Source organism: Carassius gibelio, chromosome A23, assembly GCF_023724105.1.
Source record: "Carassius gibelio isolate Cgi1373 ecotype wild population from Czech Republic chromosome A23, carGib1.2-hapl.c, whole genome shotgun sequence".
Taxonomy (NCBI): domain Eukaryota; kingdom Metazoa; phylum Chordata; class Actinopteri; order Cypriniformes; family Cyprinidae; genus Carassius; species Carassius gibelio.
Window position 1 is genome coordinate 21,212,389 of NC_068393.1, and position 22,066 is coordinate 21,234,454.

General features: G+C 37.6%; 1 protein-coding gene across 3 annotated transcripts; it reads left to right on the forward strand.

Annotated features, from left to right (window-relative positions):
- Nucleotides 1–3,046: 3,046 nt before the first annotated feature.
- LOC127944741 (protein-glutamine gamma-glutamyltransferase K-like) lies at nucleotides 3,047–21,354 on the forward strand. 3 transcript variants are annotated; one of them, XM_052540946.1, is made up of 15 exons: nucleotides 3,047–3,139; nucleotides 3,470–3,753; nucleotides 17,575–17,679; nucleotides 17,814–18,005; nucleotides 18,136–18,387; nucleotides 18,503–18,621; nucleotides 18,823–18,930; nucleotides 19,055–19,232; nucleotides 19,320–19,458; nucleotides 19,549–19,741; nucleotides 19,832–19,985; nucleotides 20,127–20,411; nucleotides 20,574–20,734; nucleotides 20,826–20,962; nucleotides 21,169–21,354. In XM_052540946.1, exons 2-15 carry the CDS (start codon nucleotides 3,471–3,473, stop codon nucleotides 21,314–21,316), a joined length of 2,454 nt encoding a protein of 817 aa, XP_052396906.1. In that variant the 5' UTR covers nucleotides 3,047–3,139; nucleotide 3,470; the 3' UTR covers nucleotides 21,317–21,354. The 3 variants fall into 3 exon arrangements, with proteins under 3 accessions (XP_052396906.1, XP_052396905.1, XP_052396903.1); XM_052540945.1 differs by lacking the exon at nucleotides 17,575–17,679 and having other exon boundaries at nucleotides 3,470–3,882; XM_052540943.1 differs by lacking the exons at nucleotides 17,575–17,679; nucleotides 17,814–18,005; nucleotides 18,136–18,387; ... (8 more) ...; nucleotides 20,826–20,962; nucleotides 21,169–21,354 and adding exons at nucleotides 4,017–4,208; nucleotides 4,339–4,590; nucleotides 4,706–4,824; ... (7 more) ...; nucleotides 7,042–7,178; nucleotides 7,398–7,610 and having other exon boundaries at nucleotides 3,052–3,139; nucleotides 3,470–3,882.
- Nucleotides 21,355–22,066: the final 712 nt, after the last annotated feature.

Consider the following 22,066-nt stretch of genomic DNA (forward strand, 5'->3'; position numbering starts at 1 on the left):
ATGGTGATTCAACTAGATTGAAAATATGCAGTGTGAACTCGGCATAATTCTACATTATGTAAAAAAAATAAAAAAAATATAAACGTTTTTCTTATAAAAATGTGTGTCTGTAATCTTGCGCCAACTCTGTTACCATATTATACTTTGCCTTTAAATTAAATTTGCCTTATCTCACACAACTATGTAAGATACAGGAAGTTATGTCACTTTCCCTCACTGTTAACAGAATTGACAGTCCATTGGACAATTCTGTCAATGTTATCCTTTATTGTTATTTCTACACCGTGGTTAATTTGTCAGGCTACATATTGAACTTGTCAAATAAATGAAACCAAACACCTTGTAAATGCTGTTGACTTTGCTTACGTGATGGAATATCATACATCTCACCAGTTGTTTTGCCCAAAAAATAAATAAATAAATGACTTGACATGAAACCAAATTCAAGGTTATTGGGCTATATTTGGTTTACACATAGCCAAGCTATATCGGGTCATTAGGTAGCCGAGACTTTGAAATGACTGCTATTGCTTGCTGGGCTCTGTGTAGTAAATTTGAAATGTGAAAGCACACTGGTGATGGAGATTTACCGCTGAATACAGAACCAGCTTTACTGACAATTTATACATTAAATATGTCATGTGATTTATTGTGCAGCCCTACAAAGAGGTACATTTTCCTGGGAGATCGGGTTGAATTAATTTTACCCACAGCTAACAATTCTGGCATGCTTCAGTCCCAGTCTCATTTTTCACCTTGTGAATGTTTGCAGAGGTGTGTGATAAAGCGTTTGCCTGAGCTGACATCTGTGGTGCTGATGCAGTGACCAACTGCATTTTTCTCGTGGACAACATCAGAATTCCCATCACATCTCTGCTGCCATGGAAACCTTTATTGTTCTCCTAGAATTGTTCATCTAGATTGTGTTTTACATGAGAGAGAAAGATCAAAATATTCATGATGGAATATTAAGAAATGTCTCAGGTTACGCATGTAACCATAGTCCCTCGAAGGAACCCATGCCGCCAGACTTTAAAATCTCTGCCTAGTGTGTGAACCTGCACAGCTAGGGCGAGAGAACAGAAGAGCCTGGAGTGGCTCCCATATCTAAGCCATTGAACTTGACAAAGGCTAAGGGGCGTGGATCAACCCGCAGCACTTTAGATGTCCTGCATGGAGACACCCGCTTGGAAGGCCTTTGAGGCTACCACACTCCTAGTGGAGTAAGCCTTGACCATCAAGGGCAAGGGGAGATCAGAGGACTCGAGGTTTTAGGACAGCATCCTTTATTAAGTATTGGTATTAGTAGGCTTTTGCCTCCATAGACTTCCGTAGAGGTAGCGAGCCTCTTAGTACTGCTATGTTTCTGGGCAGTAACTGATAGAATCGCTCACCGGAGACCGCTATGATATGAAACGACAGCGGGGTTGTCAGACTGATCTTGTGACAGGCACCATTTTATGCGGAGTACACTGACAAAGACTATCCAGTGAGAAAAATGTTCTGCAGAACTGCTTTCCGCTAGAAGGCTTCGGCCTGGGAGTGCTACTCTCACTCTAGACTCTGCGGAGTACGAGAAGTGATGCCCCCAGAATGAGGAGGAGGAACATGATAGGTTTGGACTGCTCCACCCAGCAGCCCCTGCTGACTAAATAACCTCCTCAGAGGAAGAGAGGTAAACATGTGCTCTTCCCAATACATTTTTATCCCAAGAGCTCCTGTTAATCTAACTTCTCAAAGTGAGATAAATATGTCATTATATTCCTCAGAATTAAGTGCAATAAAACAACCAGATAAGTTGACATGTTGTGGTGTGATTCAATTCATAGCAAAAACCAATTTTTTTTTGCAACTTCTCACAGTCAGATCAATTGTTAATTTAATTCCTCAGAATGAAATGCAGCTAATCAGCAAGCTCGAATCAGCAAGCTCGAATAGTGGAAGCATAGATACAGTTTAATATATATATTTTTTTATTTAATTATATATATGAAATTATGTTATTATGTTATCACTTAGACATTTTTACAAATATTAACAATATTATTATTTATTTTAATAATAATTGGCGGTCTACATGCAATACCATCGCCCATAGGCCCATAGGTTGAAAACCACTGCTCTAGACAGAACTTATGGCAAAGAGAAGGTTTTAAAAAAATACACACACCAAACACAGCAGATAAACACTGAGAATTTTCATACTCATTTTCTCTGCTTTCCAATTTTACGAGTCATTGTATTTAATAACTGACTAACAGTCATATATCAAAGAGTCACCCTTGTTCTGACAATCATGAGAATAAATGTAGAATTAACAGTAATGGACTCCTATCAATACTGCAATTTAATTTAATTTAATAATGCATTATTACTGTATGTATAAGAGCAAATTTTCCCTTAAAATCTATTATCTATGTTGAACAGAGATTAATTCATTCAAATATATGTAAAAATATATATATTTTTTCTGCTTTGCATGAAATAAATAAATCATTGTGCTGCTCACTCATCTCTTAATATAAAAAGATTAACAAACAGGGTCATTAAGAAATATATAGACATACTTAGCTTATAGAATGTTACTGATTTCTCAATCTCTGAGAGAATGTTAATGTATACAGCAACAATTCAACATACACATTAAGGATTTTTTTTTTTTTTTTTTTTTTTTTTTTTACACTGCCTATGCTGGATACACCAATATATTGACAACAGAAATAAAACTTATATATTCATATACACAAGTTTTATTTCTGTTGTCAATATCATGGTGCATCCAGCATAGGCAGTGTAACGCTGATTTTAATAAGTTCAATTCTCTGGAATAGATGTTAGTCTAAAATGAAAGTTCATAACAACTCAACTAAGATGTTAACTTGTCCCATTAATTCTCTAAAAGAAACAATTAAATGAATATGACTCAAAATCCTTTAATGGCTTTCTTAAGAGGACAACTATTCACACTTCAGCTATGAGCTGTGGATGGGGTGGAGATGGAGATGTAGTATAAATATCCCGTCTGCTGTAGAGACAAACTACAGAACGAGCCACAAGCTGGTTAAAGCAGGACTTACTGTTCACTTTCTGCAGCAGTTTCCAGTTCAGTTTCTCTTGAACAGACAAGGACAACATCCATGTAAGTAATCATCTCAGACATTGTTTGAAACTTTATTAAATTATTCATTTCTATTAGAAAGCTGACATCTAGAATTCATAGGCTGTTTTGTGGATCGAGAGTTCGTTAAAAACTCTTGTACTGGTATGAACTTTATATAGTTAAAAAAATTTTGGGAACAGCCCAATGTTTCATGTAAGGATATGTTTTTGCTGTCTAGTAATTGCAGCCTAAAAAGAAACTGAAGATCTGATTTCTAAGAACAAAGAGACTTAATTTATGAATTATTAACCATCTACTGACCAATTACAGATCACACTCATGACTCTCATTTCTTTCTTTTTTGCCCAGCATGCCTTTTGTATACAACCCATACAAAAACCTCTGCAGCGTTGGCCGTTTCCCAGCCATTAAACTGCAGGAGTACAACTGGAGGAAACCAGCATACTACACACCGGTTCACACCAACCCTCGCGTTAACCCATGCACTATCCCTTATCATTACCCATATGTTAACCCTTGCACTACCCCTTATGCCTACCCATATGTTAACCCTTGTGTTAACCCATGCACTACTCCATATGCTACTCCTTGCGCTACTTCATATGATTATCCTTGCGGTACTTCATATGATTATCCTTGGGGTACTTCATACGCTAATCCTTACGGTTTTGTTGCTCAATGCCATGATTATGACACAAAGGAAGTCGTCGTCAAGAATTATGTGGATGACTGTACAAGCACGCAAGTCTGTGGAGCAGAGAGTAAGAGTCTTCACATTTTCTTTATCTTTGTCCTGCAGTGTATGATGGGAAATGTGTTATTCTTACTCATAATAACTCAATGAATTATTTGTTTGATAACCAGTTACCTGTGTTCTGCTTTTATGTTTTCTCAGATGCTGTCCTCCGGGTGAGTAAAGTCGACCTTCTCAAGTGCAGGACCGGACTGAATCGTCAGGAGCATCACACACATTGTTTCCTTGATGACCATCTCATCGTCCGCAGAGGACAGAGTTTCAACATGTGGGTGGATCTGTGCCGTCCTTTCAATCCCAGTTGTGACAAGCTTCACCTGGAGCTCAAACTAGGTTAGTTTCTAAATGATCCAAGACAACAGAGAATATACTGTATCTACATATGTAGAGGAGGAACATGTGAGGAGCTGAACCAGCATTTCTACCATCACTGGAATCTCTTGTTGTTTTGTATGTTTAACAGGTCATATCCCATCCATCCGGGACGGCACTTATGTGATCGTTCCAATTGTGGAAGAATTCAAGAAAGACTGCTGGGGGGCAAAGATTGTGGAACGAGCCCAAAACCGAATCAAACTGTGTGTGCACTCTGTTCCGACTGCTTGTGTTGGACGATACCAGCTCAGTGTCGTGACACACTGTCCAGGAGGAAGATTCACTTTACCTTATGTTCCTGAAAATGACATTTACATGCTGTTCAACCCCTGGTGTAAAGGTACGTGTTTGATTATACTTTAATATTACAACTGAAACCTAAATATGAAAATGTAATAAAATGAGGAAAGAAAACAAATGCTTTTCCGATTAAAGTCCATTGTTCTCTTCATCAGATGACTGTGTGTACCTGAGTGATGAGGCGGAGAGAGCTGAGTATGTGCTGAATGACATGGGCAGAATCTACTACGGAACTAAGCAGCAGATTGGCTGCAAAACATGGAACTTTGGTCAAGTAAGAGCCAACATTTCATTAATATATTACAAAAGTTCAAAGATATCTTAATGTTCATGATATGTTAAAGACTAAGGCACCACTATGGTTTCTAGTTTTTCCTAACCTTCCCATACTTGAGATATAAAAGTGCACAATATAGCATGAAGGGGTTGTTTCACAATATCTAATTTTCTTCCTCTGTGATCTGTGTTTCTTAGTTTGAGAAGGGAATCTTGTCTGCGTGTATGTATGTGTTGGAGAAGAGCTGTACACCTTGCTCAGGGTGGGGAAGCCCCATTAACATTTCCAGAGTGGTTTCTAACATGGTGAGTCTTCATTTCCTTCTTATCAACACCCTGATTTCATTTGGAAATCCTTCAAAATTGTCAGATTTGTTCTCTTCTGAATGTGGTATTTCTTCACAAAGTTCACTGCATTCAAAATGAATTAGTTTAAATAATCTCTCCTTAACAGGTTATTGCCAGCAAAGGCAGTGGTGTGCTGGTGGGTAACTGGTCACACTGCTATGGAGATGGAACTGCTCCTACATCCTGGTGCAGCAGCAGTGCCATCCTGAAACAGTTCTACAAATGTGGAGGAACGCCAGTCAAGTATGGACAGAGCTTGGCCTTTGCTGGAGTCACCAACACACGTAAGAGTTCCTGCAGACTGGACAAGAAGAAGTTTTGAGAAAGTGATTACAGATGTAATTATTTTGTTGTTCTTCTCTTTCTCGTAGTGTTGAGGTGTTTGGGTGTTCCTGCTCGTCCAGTTTCAAACTTCTGTTCTGCTCATGACACTGATGTTCATTTGTCAACTGATGTCTACTTGGATGAGAAATTTCAGCTGATCGATCACATGAACCGTGATCCAATCTGGTAAGTATCATTACCATTTATAATGTCACCAAGAGTTCCTCTGAATGTCCATGAAGTGTTTCTAGATCTTTCTTCTTCTCTTCCATGTAGGAACTACCATGTGTGGAATGAGGCCTGGATGACTCGGCCAGACCTGCCATCTGGTTTTGGAGGTTGGCAGGTGGTTGATTCCACTCCTCAACTGACCGGCCAGGGCTTCTTCCGCTGCGGTCCCACCTCTGTTGCTGCGATCCGCAGCGGGCAGGTCTTCCTGAAGCATGATGTGCCCTTCCTTTTCGCAGAAGTGCGTTATTTCCTTTAATTTACCATTGCATATAATTTACAGACAGCGATTATAACTTCTGATTCCTGTTGTGTCTCTAGGTGAACAATGATAAGGTTTACTGGCAGCGGAGATGTGACGGGACCTTTGGTGTTGTTCATATTGAGAAGGATGTAGTAGGTCACTGCATCAGTACCAAAGCTGTCGGCTCAGATCAACGTGTAGACATCACAAATTTCTACAAACACCCATATGGTAAAACCCACAAGCATTTCACTTAAAACATCTGCTTCAGCCCCTTAATACTTTGAACCATGGCTTCTAGAAATGATGAAGTTTGGTATCTCTCCTGGGATTCAACCATATGTGCATTTTACTTTGTCTTTTATTGATCAGGTTCTTCTGAGAAGAGCACTGCTTTGGAAACAGCTCTTCGTCATGGCTTGAGAAGATGCACATACCCACTGCCCTGTCCTGAGGATGTTGTCTGTGAAGTCAGCCTGAAAGAGGATGGACTATGTGTGGGCAAGGATGCCTTGCTTTACATCAATCTTAAAAACAAATGCAGCTCACCTCGTAGCGTCACCCTCTACAGCCAGGCTGCAGCCACGTACTACACCGGAGTCAGGAAGACCTTCCTGAAGAGAGACCAGACATGCATCGAGCTCAAGCCCTCTGAATGTAAGAAATCATAAAGAGTTCAAAGATAAAGCTGAATGTGAGAAGTGATAAAGAGTTGCAATACATGATACCACCCAGTTGGCATTATGCAGCTTATGGGTAAAGAGACTTGTAATGAAAGCATGAGTATTCATTCAGTATTTGTCATTTTTGCTATAATAGGCAGAGCTCTGGAATGGACCCTGAGTTATGACGAGTATAAGGAACACCTGGTGGATCACACCTCACTGATGCTCAACCTCTTTGGACACGTGGCTCAGACGAAGCAGGTTCTGGCCACCCAGTACAACTTCAGACTGCGCACACCAGATCTTGTTGTCGCTGTGAGTTTAAAGTTAGAGTCTAACTGTTGAATCTTTTGATTGGTTGGAATTATTTAGTGCTAAATTGTGTCTTGTATGTGGTTCTTCTCAGCCTGTAAGTGATGCGGTCTTGGGTCAAGAAGTGCCAGTCAAAATCACTTTCCAGAATCCACTGCCTCGTGTCCTGAAGAACTCTGTATTCCGCTTTGTGGGACTTGGACAGCAGCATGCAAGAGTTGTCAACTATGGGTAAAATTAATTTATAGCTCAATAAAATAACGAATAATTTTTGCATCATTCGATTTAATTTTTAATTAATTATATAAATTATGATTGCTGAAAATAATGGCAAACTCTATATCTGTTGCTAAACATTTAGTCTAATTATTTATAAAAATAAAAAAAACTATTTACAATATACATAGTATTATAAAAACATCTTTCTTTCTTTATTTCTTTCTTTCACAGTGACATTGCAGGGAATGCCACAGTGTGCCTGACAGAGAAGTTTATTCCCACGTGTCACGGTCCACAGAAACTTCTGGTCTCACTGGACTCTCCTCAGCTCACTCAGGTTCATGGATTCTCCAACATTGCTGTCAAACAGCATTGTTAAACCAATCAAACAACCAAAACAGAAGAAACGTCATGGCTCCACTGAATAGAAAACGTTCACACTGAATTGATTTGCAGAGTTAGATAACAGCTGTTAGTTTCTCTTAACTTTCAGGTTGTAAACCTTAAACTTCTCACAATTAATTTAATCATGATGTAGGACAATTGGACTACTGCTTTATGCAAGACAATATTGTTTTTTCATCTTTTCAGATTTTTTAGTAGTCTTTCTGAAATTGCCATTTAGTTTGAAAGCTTATAAATGTAATTCTAAATAGTTATTAAGTTTTTCCTCATTTGAAAACTCGAGTAATGTTATCATGGTGTTGGTCAATCTGTCCTGTGTAGCTTCAGCTTCAAATAAAAAAAATAAAATAAAAAGTCCAGCATACTAAACTGTGTCAGTTTGTGATATTGAGATGGATCTATTAAAATGAGGCTTTATTCCTCTTGTCATTTAAAAGTAGTAATACATTTTTGTCTTATATACTTTCCGTAACAGAGAATTTTATATACTCATTTAAAGTCAAAGTCAAAGTCACCTTTATTTATATAGCGCTTTAAACAAAATACATTGCGTCAAAGCAACTGAACAACATTCATTAGGAAAACAGTGTGTCAATAATGCAAAATGATAGTTAAAGGCAGTTCATCATTGAATTCAGTGATGTCATCTCTGTTCAGTTAAATAGTGTCTGTGCATTTATTTGCAAGTCAATGATATCGCTGTAGATGAAGTGACCCCAACTAAGCAAGCCAGAGGCGACAGCGGCAAGGAACCGCAACTCCATCGGTGACAGAATGGAGGAAAAAACCTTGGGAGAAACCAGGCTCAGTTGGGGGGCCAGTTCTCCTCTGACCAGACGAAACCAGTAGTTCAATTCCAGGCTGCAGCAAAGTCAGAATTGTGCAGAAGAATCATTGGTTTCCTGTGGTCTTGTCCTGGTGGTCCTCTGAGACAAGGTCTTTACAGGGGATCTGTATCTGGGGCACTAGTTGTCCTGGTCTCCGCTGTCTTTCAGGGCAGTTAAGGTCCTTTCTAGGTGCTGATCCACCATCATGTCTGGATACGATCCGGGTGACCCTCTGATCTGGATACAGACTGGATCTGGTGGCCACGGTGACCTCGGAACAAGAGAGAAACAGACAAATATTAGCGTAGATGCCATTCTTCCAATGATGTAGCAAGTACATAGGGTGTTATCGGAAGTGTTTCCGGTTCCGGTTTACCTAATTAATGCAGCCTAAAAATCCTTTAACGGATCTGACGTAGAGGATTATAATGTAAAAGGAGCTCATTCAAATACGAAGATGCTAAACGATTCAGGGCTTTATAAGTAATAAGCAATATTTTAAAATCTATACAATGTTTGATAGGGAGCCAGTGCAGCGTTGACAGGACCGGGCTAATATGGACATACTTCCTGGTTCTAGTAAGAACTCTTGCTGCTGCATTTTGGACTATCTGTAGTTTGTTTACTAAGCGTGCAGAACAACCACCCAATAAAGCATTACAATAATCTAACCTTGAGGTCATAAATACATGGATTAACATTTCTGCATTTGACATTGAGAGCATAGGCCATAATTTAGATATATTTTTGAGATGGAAAAATGCAGTTTTACAAATGCTAGAAATGTGGCTTTTTAAGGAAAGATTGCGATCAAATAGAACACATAGATTCCTAACTGATGACGAAGAATTGACAGAGCAACCATCAAGTCTTAGACAGTGTTCTAGTTTATTACAAGCAGAGTTTTTAGGTCCTATAATTAACACCTCTGTTTTTTCAGAATTAAGCAGTAAGAAGTTACTCGTCATCCAGTTTTTTATATCGACTATGCATTCCATTAGTTTTTCAAATTGGTGTGTTTCACCGGGTGAAGAAATATAGAGCTGAGTATCATCAACATAACAGTGAAAGCTAACACCATGTTTCCTGATGATATCTCCCAAGGGTAACATATAAAGCGTGAATAGTAGCGGCCCTAGTACTGAGCCTTGAGGTACTCCATACTGCACTTGTGATCGATATGATACATCTTCATTCACTGCAATGAACTGATGGCGGTCATATAAGTATGATTTAAACCATGCTAATGCACTTCCACTGATGCCAACAAAGTGTTCAAGTCTATGCAAAAGAATGTTGTGGTCAATTGTGTCAAACGCAGCACTAAGATCCAATAAAACTAATAGAGAGATACACCCACGATCAGATGATAAGAGCAGATCATTTGTAACTCTAAGGAGAGCAGTCTCAGTACTATGAAACAGTCTAAATCCTGACTGGACATCCTCACATATACCATTTTTCTCTAAAAAGGAATAGAATTGTGAGGATACCACCTTTTCTAGTATTTATCCAAACTTTTGCAGACTGCTTGTTTCTAAAACCTCAGAATATTAATATAGACCAGTGATCCCCAACCTGTCGATCGCAATCTCTATCAGTGTCCCAGTTGCTGCTTTCATTAACAAAAAAATAAGTTAAACAAATATAATGAAATTTTTCAAATTTTTGTATTGCATTTTTTGTACTTATTTTACTTACTTTTAACGGGTTAGTTACTGGGACAGTGATAAAGAAAAATACACAATGCCTTAGTAAACGGGTCATTTTTAGACCAGAGATGCTTAATATTAAAAACTAAGCAGGCACTGTTACTGTTTATTAAAGGCGAAATATAGTAAAAAATAAATACAATTAAAAAACTTAAATACTGGATTTGGGGTGAGGGTTATATGGATGCATGAGCACAGAATACATGGGGGACATGTCCTCCCAACTTTTAATAAAACGTAAATTCGTCCCAGAATAAACCAGGACATCAGTATTTTAATAGATCTATGTAGAAAAAAGCACAAACATTTGTTCGACCAGCTACAACATCAGTTACTGCAAAATTACAATCCCTGTTCCCTGCATCTCCCTTCTATGGTGCCCCTAAGGAGACATGGTCACTTCACTTAGTTTTGTTTTAGCCACAACATTATAACTCAGGGGATCCTGATATGTCATGACCACGATATATTAATTTGAGGGAACGTCATATTAACTTGTGGGAACGTGATATTATGTCTTCTTATGTTGAGGGAACTACATATTTTTCACGTGGCCAGGAATTAAATTTACACAAAACTGCATTATCATAGCAACCCAGAATTATCTGAGATGGATTCATAGATATTTTATTTTGAAGTTAGAAAGTATTATATTATTTATTATAGAAATTATGACATTATTAAATTATTATATTAACCATAGTCCTTGGCTATCAGACTAAATGCAATTATCAGCATTCAAATTTATCATGAATAAATGTTACATAAAGTGCATAATATAAAATAGGCCTACAACAAAACCTTTTTATCCATCCTACAGTCTTGTCAGTTCATTAACCCTCTGGAGTTGATTAACGCGTATACGTTATGAGTCATTTTCTCCTGATAACCCCGAAAAGAACTTAAATTACACTTTCAGTTTTGATCGTACAGATAAGAGCAATACATCAATGGAATCTGTGAGGGGTCTACCTTTTTTTGTGTACAGATATAATAACAACAAAACTTTGTGCATTTATAAAATAAAGATAAACAAGATGTGCTGTCTGCAGCCTTTGTCTGCGCTGATCTTCATTTACAAATGCGTCATTAAAATGAACTAACTCAGTAAATAGTATTTTCCCCATAATATTTTAATTATTATTATTAGCCTATTATTATTGGTTATATTTTTTTATTTGTTTTAATTAATTTCCCCCCTTCATTGCAGTCTCTTTACCTAACATTATGAATACTTTTGTAAATAATAGCCTACTGTAAATGTTCGGCATGCCAATAAAGCTTTGATTATGCTGACTAGAATTTTTGCTAGATTGCATTTTAAATTTAACATACATTTTCATTTTATTTCGGCTAATTAATGGACCATAATTATAAATGCTATAGTATTTCATTGAGAAATTAATCATTCACATAGTTTCATTTGTAAATGAAAACAAAACACGCTCATTTATCATCACTTAGGGCATAAATATAATCATAAAGTCAAAACTTCACTGGCATAATTGTCAGGAATTTATTTACAAAATATATGGTAGGCTAGCAAATACTAACATATATACAAAATGTTAACTAGGTAAAGTGATACATTAATTGAAAAGGGAAATATAAGCATATAAAACAATAAATATAAAAATATAGCCCTAATAAGTTAATGTAATAATAAAAATAATTTACAAATATTAAATTTAATGTTTAATCTTAATAAAATAGATCTATTTTGATAATCCCGGGTTTCTATGGTCATGCAGGTTTGTTTATGCATTAAACTAATGGCCACTAGAAAAATATGTCATTCCCTCAACATAAGTAGTTGCAGCCACAACATAAGGTTGTCCTTCCTTAACAAAATGATCTTGTGGCCACAACATAATATCAAATTCCCAAGAGTTAATATGACATTCCCTCAAATCAATATCACGTGGCCATGACATATTATCAGGATCCCATGATTTATTACAGGTGGGTCGCAATAACTTAGAATGTCATGGAAAAGTTCATTTATTTCAGTAATTCAACTCAAATGTATTAAATAAATTCAGTGCACACATACTGAAGTAGTTTAAGTCTTTGGTTCTTTTAATTGTGATGATTTTGGTTCACATTTAACAAAAACCCACCAATTCAATATTTCAACAAATTAGAATATGGTGACATTTCAATCACCTAATCAACTCAAAACACCTGCATAGGTTTCATGAGCCTTCAAAATGGTCTCTCAGTTTGGTTCACTAGGCTACACAATCATGAATAAGACTGCTGATCTGACAGTTTTCCATAAGACAATTATTGACACCCTTCACAAGGAGGGTAAGCCACAAACATTCATTGAGAAAGAAGCTGGCTTTTCACAGAGTGCTGTATGCAGTAGGTAACTTTTATAAAAATATATTTTTTACATATTTGTTAAACCTGTCATTATGTCCTGACAGTAGAATATGAGACAGATAATCTGTGAAAAAAATCTAGCTCCTCTGGCTCCTCCCAGTGCTCCTATTGTCATTTGCAGAAAGTCATCCGCTCCCGGTAAGAAACAACCAATCAGAGCTGCGGTCCGTAACTTTGTTTGTGTTCAAAATGTAGAAAAATTTATATAATAAGCGAGCACCCCATGAATCCATTTTCCAAACCGTGTTTTTAGCTTGTCCTGAATCTCTAGGGTGCACCTATAATAAGTGTATATATTCTGACTATTTTAGATTGCTTCGGGGGTACTGCGGCGGAGTAACCCAGTACCTTTGTGATTCTTCATAGACATAAACAGAGAGAAGTAGTTCCGGCTACAATGTTCTTCCGCAAGACGCAAGCAGTTCTGTTTATTAACCGCTAGAGCGTCAAAAGTTACCTACCGCAGCTTTAACAGAAAGATGAGTGGAAGGAAAACGTGTGGAAGGAAAAGATGCACAACCAACAGAGAGAACTGCAGCCTTATGAGGACTGTCAAGCAAAAATCGATTCAAGAATCTGAGTCAACTTCACAAAGAAAGGACTGAGGCTGGGGTCAAGGCATCAAGAGCCGCCACACACAGAGGTGTCATGGATTTTGCTGAACCACAGACAAAGCCAGAGGCGTCTTACCTATGCTAAGTAGAAGAAAGCGCTGGACTGTTGCCCAGTGGTCCAAAGTCCTTTCTTCAGATGAGAGCAAGTTTTGTATTTCATTTAGAAACCAAGATCCTAGAGTCCGGAGAAAGGGTGGAGAAATTCATAGCCTAAGTTGCTTGAAGTCCAGTGTAAGTTTCCACAGTCTGTGATGATTTTGGGTGCAATGTCATCTGCTGGTGTTTGGTCCATTGTGGGTTTTTTTTTTTAACTAAAGTCACTGCACCCATTTACCAAAAAATGTTGGAGCAATTCATGCTTGCTTCTGCTGACCAGCTTTTTGAAGATGCTGATTTCATTTTCCAGCAGGATTTGGCACCTGCCCACACTGCCAAAATCACCAAAAGTTGGTTAAATGACCATGGTGTTGGTGTGTTTGACTGGCCAGCAAACTCACCAGATCTGAACCCCAGAGAGAATCAATGGAGTATTTTCAAGAGGAAATTGAGATAAAAGAGACCAAACAATGCAGATAAGCTGAAGGCAACTGTCAAAGAAACCCTGGGTTTCCATACCACCTCAGCAGTGCCACAAACTGATCCCCTCCATGCCACGCTGAATTGAGGCAGTAATTGAAGCAAAAGGAGCCTCTACCAAGTAATGAGTACATGTAAAGTAAATGGACATACTTTCCAGAAAGCCAAAAATTCACTTTGTATTTTATTTTTATTTTTTTTGGTCTTATGAAGTATTCTACATGTAATTGGTTGAGATAGTGAATTGGTGGGTTTTTGTTAACTGTGAGCCAAAATCATTACAATTAAAAGAACCAAAGACTTATACTTCCGTCTGTGTGCAATTAATTTATTTAATACACAAGCTTCACAATCTGAGTTGAATTACTTAAACGAACTTTTGTCAAATATATCTCCAATTATAGAATCACCCACAGGCTACGTATTGAACATGTCAAATATATATATATGGAATGATGAAATATAGCCGGACTATATCGGGTCATTAGTTAACCGAGACATTAAAGACTGCATCCGAAAACTGAAAATGCTGCCTTCGGAGGACAAATTCAAAGGTAGGAAGGCATTAAGGCACATCTGAATTCAGTGTAAGCTACAATTCCTGTCTCCTGAGATGCCTTCATCTGGCCAATTTTTGAAGGCAGTTAAGATGTTGGTTAAGATGTCAGTTAAGAAGTCTCGAAGGCAGGCAAGATGACTAACATGTCAGTTAAGATGTCTTAGTATAAATGTAATTTTTTTGGTGGGAATTTTGAAATGTTAAAACGCAAAGACTTGAGTGATTTATTGCATCCGTGTAAAATTTAATGTTTACAACAAATAGTACTTAATAGGACTAGGACTGAATTACAGTTCATGTGACAAATCAGCTGAAATGTATCAGCCAAATAAAGAAACTATGTATTTATTTTTATTTTTTGCTTTTGTGCGTCTTTTAAAAATGTAAAAGCAGGTATTTATGCCATATTATTACACAAAATTAGTTAACTCCCCACAACAGTGATTTCAGTCTCTGAGAAGTGTTAAAGAATGACAATAGATCACGACGTGAAAAGTCTGATAGCTTCTGTGATGTAGCTAAGTGAAATAGAGAGGAGAAAATGCCCCAACCTTTCCAAACATTTTTTTTTTCTTTTCCAAGACAAATCCAGTGACCATCAACAGTTCATGTGTGGTTCCTACTGTCTTGGATATTTCTGTATTGATGGACTTGGTCTGCAGCATGTCAGATTAATTATGGGTAAGACTGACTAGAGCATTATAATAGTGGTCTGTAAAGGTCATTGTAATTTTGCCAGGTAATACATATTCCTGGATCAACACCATTTGATGATCCTGGATCAACATTATTGTCCAGAAATAAAGATTAAACCCAATCCCTACCCCTAAACCTAACCCTACCCATAATGTTTTCCTAAAATCAGTGTGCATCTCAATTCTGATTGGTTGATTGAAATGTTGTCCAAGGAACATGTTGTACTTGGTGAAATCACACTCGCTGGTCTGTAATACATAATACATATTATTTTGGAGATTATACATTTACAGTAAAGAGCGGTATCAGAGCATCCCTGTTTTTCAAAAGTCCAGTGCTGAAAGCTCATTGAGCACTTCTTGAGAGTTTTGCATCTACAAAATTTTGGTTTCCATCCAACATCAACTGTGTCACACCATCACAAATTGCACTGATTTCACTGACTAAACTAAATTATTATGGTGTGATAAACACAACATCATTTTAAGTAAATCCATTCTGATGGATTGATTTCGATTTGGATTAAAGGATAGATGGAATGAAATATGGATGGATGAATGAAAGGACAGAATGATGGATGGTTAAAAGAATGATGGGTGGATGGATAGATGGTCAGATGAACTGAATTAATAGTGAATAAATGAATATGGTCCTTTTCATTGTTTTCTGTCAAGTTTAAACAGAATTACTAGACACACTTTTAATAATGTGCTGAACAGTTGATTTATGGATGTATTTGGGTCATTTTAATTTAATTGGTCATATTAAAGGCTTTTTTTTTTTACTTATTTTCTCATACACCCTCTGGGTGGAGGATAAGGTTCAGTTTGGGGATAGTGAACAATTATATTGTCCCTGAAAAAAAAATCATGACATACTTGAAAATGCATTTTATAACAGTTGATAAATCCAAAGGTGCATACTGATTTGAAGTTATGAAATCAGATTCCTTACTTCCACTTGCTCTTGTCAGATAGACACATCTTCCAACATCACTGCATGGGGACGCTGTTTTATTCACAGGGCCTGAAGCAGCATTTTATATTCTGTCAGGGAAATGGAAAAATGTAATTAAAGAATAAAACATGAAAATAAACATGTCATTTTTTTATATAAATTATCTTGCGTGAGAATTCTCATACTCATTTTCTCTTCTTTCCAATTTTACGAGTCATTGTATTTAATAACTGACTAACAGTCATATATCAAAGAGTCATCCTTGTTCTGACAATCATGAGAATAAATGTAGAATTAACAGTTATGGACTCATATCAATACTGCAATTTAATTAAATTTAATAATGCACTATTACTGTATGTATCAGAGCAAATTTGGCCTTAAAATCTTCTCTAATCTCTTTGTTGAAGAGAGCTTAATTTCTTCAAATGTATGTACAAATATTTTTTTCTCCTTTGCAACAAATGCACAAATCATTGTGCTGCTTTCTTAATATAAAAAGATTAACAAACAGGGTCATTATGAAAAATATAGACACGTTGCTTATAGAATGTTTCTGATATCTAGGTGTCTGAGAGAATGTTAATGTATACTGCAATAAGTACAATTCAACATACACATTAATATAAGTTTAAAATAAAGTTTATATATAATATATACGTTTTATTTCTGTTGTCAATATATTGGTGTATCCAGCATAGGCAGTGTCACGCTGATTTTAATGAGTTCTATTCTCTGGTATAGATGTTAGTCTAAAATGAATGTTTAGAACAAAGAACTAAGATGTTAATTTGTCCCATTAATCCTCTAAAAGAAACAATTAAATGAATATGACTCAAAATCCTTTAATGGCTTTCTTAAGAGGACAACTATTCACACTTCAGCTATGAGCTGTGGATGGGGTGGAGATGGAGATGTAGTATAAATATCCCGTCTGCTGTAGAGACAAACTACAGAACGAGCCACAAGCTGGTTAAAGCAGGACTTACTGTTCACTTTCTGCAGCAGTTTCCAGTTCAGTTTCTCTTGAACAGACAAGGACAACATCCACGTAAGTAATCATCTCAGACATTGTTTGAAACTTTATTAAATTATTCATTTCTATTAGAAAGCTGACATCTAGAATTCATAGGTTGTTTTGTGGATCGAGAGTTCGTTAAAAACTATTATACTGGTATGAACTTTATATAGATAAAAAAATTTTGGGAACAGCCCAATGTTTCATGTAAGGATATGTTTTTGCTGTCTAGTAATTGCAGCTTAAAAAGAAACTGGAGATCTGATTTCTAAGAACAAAGAGACTTAATTTATGAATTAACTATCTACTGACCAATTACAGACCACACTCATGACTCTCATTTCTTTCTTTTTTGCCCAGCATGCCTTTTGTATACAACCCATACAAAAACCTCTGCAGCGTTGGCCGTTTCCCAGCCATTAAACTGCAGGAGTACAACTGGAGGAAACCAGCATACTACACACCGGTTCACACCAACCCTCGCGTTAACCCATGCACTATCCCTTATCATTACCCATATGTTAACCCTTGCACTGACCCTTGCACTACCCCTTATGCCTACCCATATGTTAACCCTTGTGTTAACCCATGCACTACTCCATATGCTACTCCTTGCGCTACTTCATATGATTATCCTTGGGGTACTTCATACTCTAATCCTTATGGTTTTGTTACTCAATGCCATGATTATGACACAAAGGAAGTCGTCGTCAAGAATTATGTGGATGACTGTACAAGCACGCAAGTCTGTGGAGCAGAGAGTAAGAGTCTTCACATTTTCTTTATCTTTGTCCTGCAGTGTATGATGGGAAATGGGTTATTCTTACTCATTATAAATTAATGAATTAATTGCTTGAAAACCAATTACCTGTGTTCTGCTTTTATGTTTTCTCAGATGCTGTCCTCCGGGTGAGTAAAGTCGACCTTCTCAAGTGCAGGACCGGACTGAATCGTCAGGAGCATCACACACATTGTTTCCTTGATGACCATCTCATCATCCGCAGAGGACAGAGTTTCAACATGTGGGTTGATCTGTGCCGTCCTTTCAATCCCAGTTGTGACAAGCTTCACCTGGAGCTCAAACTAGGTTAGTTTCTAAAAGATCCAAGACAACAGAGAATATACTGTATCTACATATGTAGAGGAGGAACATGTGAGGAGCTGAACCAGCATTTCTACCATCACTGGAATCTCTTGTTGTTTTGTATGTTTAACAGGTCATATCCCATCCATCCGGGACGGCACTTATGTGATCGTTCCAATTGTGGAAGAGTTCAAGAAAGACTGCTGGGGGGCAAAGATTGTGGAACGAGCCCAAAACCGAATCAAACTGTGTGTGAACTCTGTTCCGACTGCTTGTGTTGGACGATACCAGCTCAGTGTCGTTACACACTGTCCAGGAGGAAGATTCACTTTACCTTATGTTCCTGAAAATGACATTTACATGCTGTTCAACCCCTGGTGTAAAGGTACGTGTTTGATTATACTTTAATATTACAACTGAAACCTAAATATGAAAATGTAATAGAGTGAGGAAAGAAAACAAATGCTTTTCCGATTAAAGTCCATTGTTCTCTTCATCAGATGACTGTGTGTACCTGAGTGATGAGGCGGAGAGAGCTGAGTATGTGCTGAATGACATGGGCAGAATCTACTACGGAACTAAGCAGCAGATTGGCTGCAAAACATGGAACTTTGGTCAAGTAAGAGCCAAGATTTCATTAATATATTACAAAAGTTCAAACATATCTTAATGTTCATGATATGTTAGAGACTAAGGCACCACTATGGTTTCTAGTTTTTTCCTGACCTTCCCATACTTGAGATATAAAAGTGCACAATATAGCATGAAGGGGTTGCTCCACAATATCTAATTTTCTTCCTCTGTGATCTGTGATTCTTAGTTTGAGAAGGGAATCTTGTCTGCGTGTATGTATGTGTTGGAGAAGAGCTGTACACCTTGCTCAGGGTGGGGAAGCCCCATTAACATTTCCAGAGTGGTTTCTAACATGGTGAGTCTTCATTTCCTTCTTATCAACACCTGATTTCATTTGGAAAGCCTGACACAATAGTCAGATTTGTTCTTTTATTTAATTCAGTATTTCTATAATATTTTCAGTTGTATTTCCTTAACAGGTTATTGCCAGCAAAGGCAGTGGTGTGCTGGTGGGTAACTGGTCACACTGCTATGGAGATGGAACTGCTCCTACATCCTGGTGCAGCAGCAGTGCCATCCTGAAACAGTTCTACAAATGTGGAGGAACGCCAGTCAAGTATGGACAGAGCTTGGCCTTTGCTGGAGTCACCAACACACGTAAGAGTTCCTGCAGACTGGACAAGAAGAAGTTTTGAGAAAGTGATTACAGATGTAATTATTTTGTTGTTCTTCTCTTTCTCGTAGTGTTGAGGTGTTTGGGTGTTCCTGCTCGTCCAGTTTCAAACTTCTGTTCTGCTCATGACACTGATGTTCATTTGTCAACTGATGTCTACTTGGATGAGAAATTTCAGCTGATCGATCACATGAACCGTGATCCAATCTGGTAAGTATCATTACCATTTATAATGTCACCAAGAGTTCCTCTGAATGTCCATGAAGTGTTTCTAGATCTTTCTTCTTCTCTTCCATGTAGGAACTACCATGTGTGGAATGAGGCCTGGATGACTCGGCCAGACCTGCCATCTGGTTTTGGAGGTTGGCAGGTGGTTGATTCCACTCCTCAACTGACCAGCCAGGGCTTCTTCCGCTGCGGTCCCACCTCTGTTGCTGCGATCCGCAGCGGGCAGGTCTTCCTGAAGCATGATGTGCCCTTCCTTTTCGCAGAAGTGCGTTATTTCCTTTAATTTACCATTGCATACAGTTTACATACAGCGATTATAATGACATATGACTTCTGATTCCTGTCGTGTCTCTAGGTGAACAATGATAAGGTTTACTGGCAGCGGAGATGTGACGGGACCTTTGGTGTTGTTCATATTGAGAAGGATGTAGTAGGTCACTGCATCAGTACCAAAGCTGTCGGCTCAGATCAACGTGTAGACATCACAAATTTCTACAAACACCCATATGGTAAAACCCACAAGCATTTCACTTAAAACATCTGCTTTAGCCCCTTAATACTTTGAACCATGGCTTCTAGAAATGATGAAGTTTGGTATCTCTCCTGGGATTCAATCATATGTGCATTTTACTTTGTCTTTTATTGATCAGGTTCTTCTGAGAAGAGCACTGCTTTGGAAACAGCTCTTCGTCATGGCTTGAGAAGATGCACATACCCACTGCCCTGTCCTGAGGATGTTGTCTGTGAAGTCAGCCTAAAAGAGGATGGACTATGTGTGGGCAAGGATGCCTTGCTTTACATCAATCTTAAAAACAAATGCAGCTCACCTCGTAGCGTCACCCTCTACAGCCAGGCTGCAGCCACGTACTACACCGGAGTCAGGAAGACCTTCCTGAAGAGAGACCAGACATGCATCGAGCTCAAGCCCTCTGAATGTAAGAAATCATAAAGAGTTCAAAGATAAAGCTGAATGTGAGAAGTGATAAAGAGTTGCAATACATGATACCACCCAGTTGGCATTATGCAGCTTATGGGTAAAGAGACTTGTAATGAAAGCATGAGTATTCATTCAGTATTTGTCATTTTTGCTATAATAGGCAGAGCTCTGGAATGGACCCTGAGTTATGACGAGTATAAGGAACACCTGGTGGATCACACCTCACTGATGCTCAACCTCTTTGGACACGTGGCTCAGACGAAGCAGGTTCTGGCCACCCAGTACAACTTCAGACTGCGCACACCAGATCTTGTTGTCGCTGTGAGTTTAAAGTTAGAGTTTAACTGTTTAATCTTTTGATTGGTTGGACTTATTTAGTGCTAAATTGTGTCTTGTATGTGCTTCTTCTCAGCCTGTAAGTGATGCGGTCTTGGGTCAAGAAGTGCCAGTCAAAATCACTTTCCAGAATCCACTGCCTCGTGTCCTGAAGAACTCTGTATTCCGCTTTGTGGGACTTGGACAGCAGCATGCAAGAGTTGTCAACTATGGGTAAAATTAATTTATAGCTCAATAAAATAATGAATAATTTTTGCATCATTCAATTTAATTTTTAATTAATTATATAAATTATGATTGCTGAAAATAATGGCAAACTCTATATCTGTTGCTAAACATTTAGTCTAATTATTTATTAAAATAAAAAAACTATTTACAATATACATAGTATTATAAAATCATCTTTCTTTCTTTCACAGTGACATTGCAGGGAATGCCACAGTGTGCCTGACAGAGAAGTTTATTCCCACGTGTCACGGTCCACAGAAACTTCTGGTCTCACTGGACTCTCCTCAGCTCACTCAGGTTCATGGATTCTCCAACATTGCTGTCAAACAGCATTGTTAAACCAATCAAATAACCAAAACAGAAGAAACGTCATGGCTCCACTGAATAGAAAACGTTCACACTGAATTGATTTGCAGAGTTAGATAACAGCTGTTAGTTTCTCTTAACTTTCAGGTTGTAAACCTTAAACGTCTCACAATGCATTTAATCATGACGTAGGACAATTGCACTAATGCTTTATGCAAGACAATGTGTTTTCATCTTTTCAGATTTTTTAGTAGTCTTTCTGAAATTGCCATTTAGTTTGAAAGCTTATAAATGTAATTCTAAATAGTTATTAACCAGTTTTTCCTCATTTGAAAACTCGAGTAATGTTATCATGGTGTTGGTTACTCTGTCCTGTGTAGCTTCAGCTTCAAATAAAAAAAAATAAAATAAAAAATCCAGCATACTAAACTGTGTCAGTTCTTGATATTGAGATGGATCTATTAAAATGAGGCTTTATTCCTATATAAAAAATATAACGAAATGTTCTAATTTTTGTACTTTTGTATTTATTTTACTTGTTATTTGGGTTAGTTATTGGGACAGTGATAAAGAAAAATACACAATGCCTTAGTAAACAGGTCATTTTAAGACCAGAGATGCTTAAGATTAAAAACTTAAAAGCAGGCACTGTTACTGTTTACTATAGGCGAAATATAGTAAAAAATAAATAAAATTAAAACACATAAATACTGGATTTGTGGTGAGGGTTATATGGATGCATGAGCATAGAATACATGGTAAATTCGTCCCAGAATAGACCAG

Excerpts from the sequence above, each read along its gene's own strand:
- LOC127944741 (XM_052540945.1), top strand. The coding sequence starts at position 3,471 with ATGCCTTTTGTATACAACCCATACAAAAACCTCTGCAGCGTTGGCCGT. Across the intron at positions 18,931-19,054 it reads CCAGAGTGGTTTCTAACATG|GTTATTGCCAGCAAAGGCAG; the intron begins GTGAGTCTTCAT and ends TTTCCTTAACAG. Across the intron at positions 19,233-19,319 it reads TGCTGGAGTCACCAACACAC|TGTTGAGGTGTTTGGGTGTT; the intron begins GTAAGAGTTCCT and ends TCTTTCTCGTAG.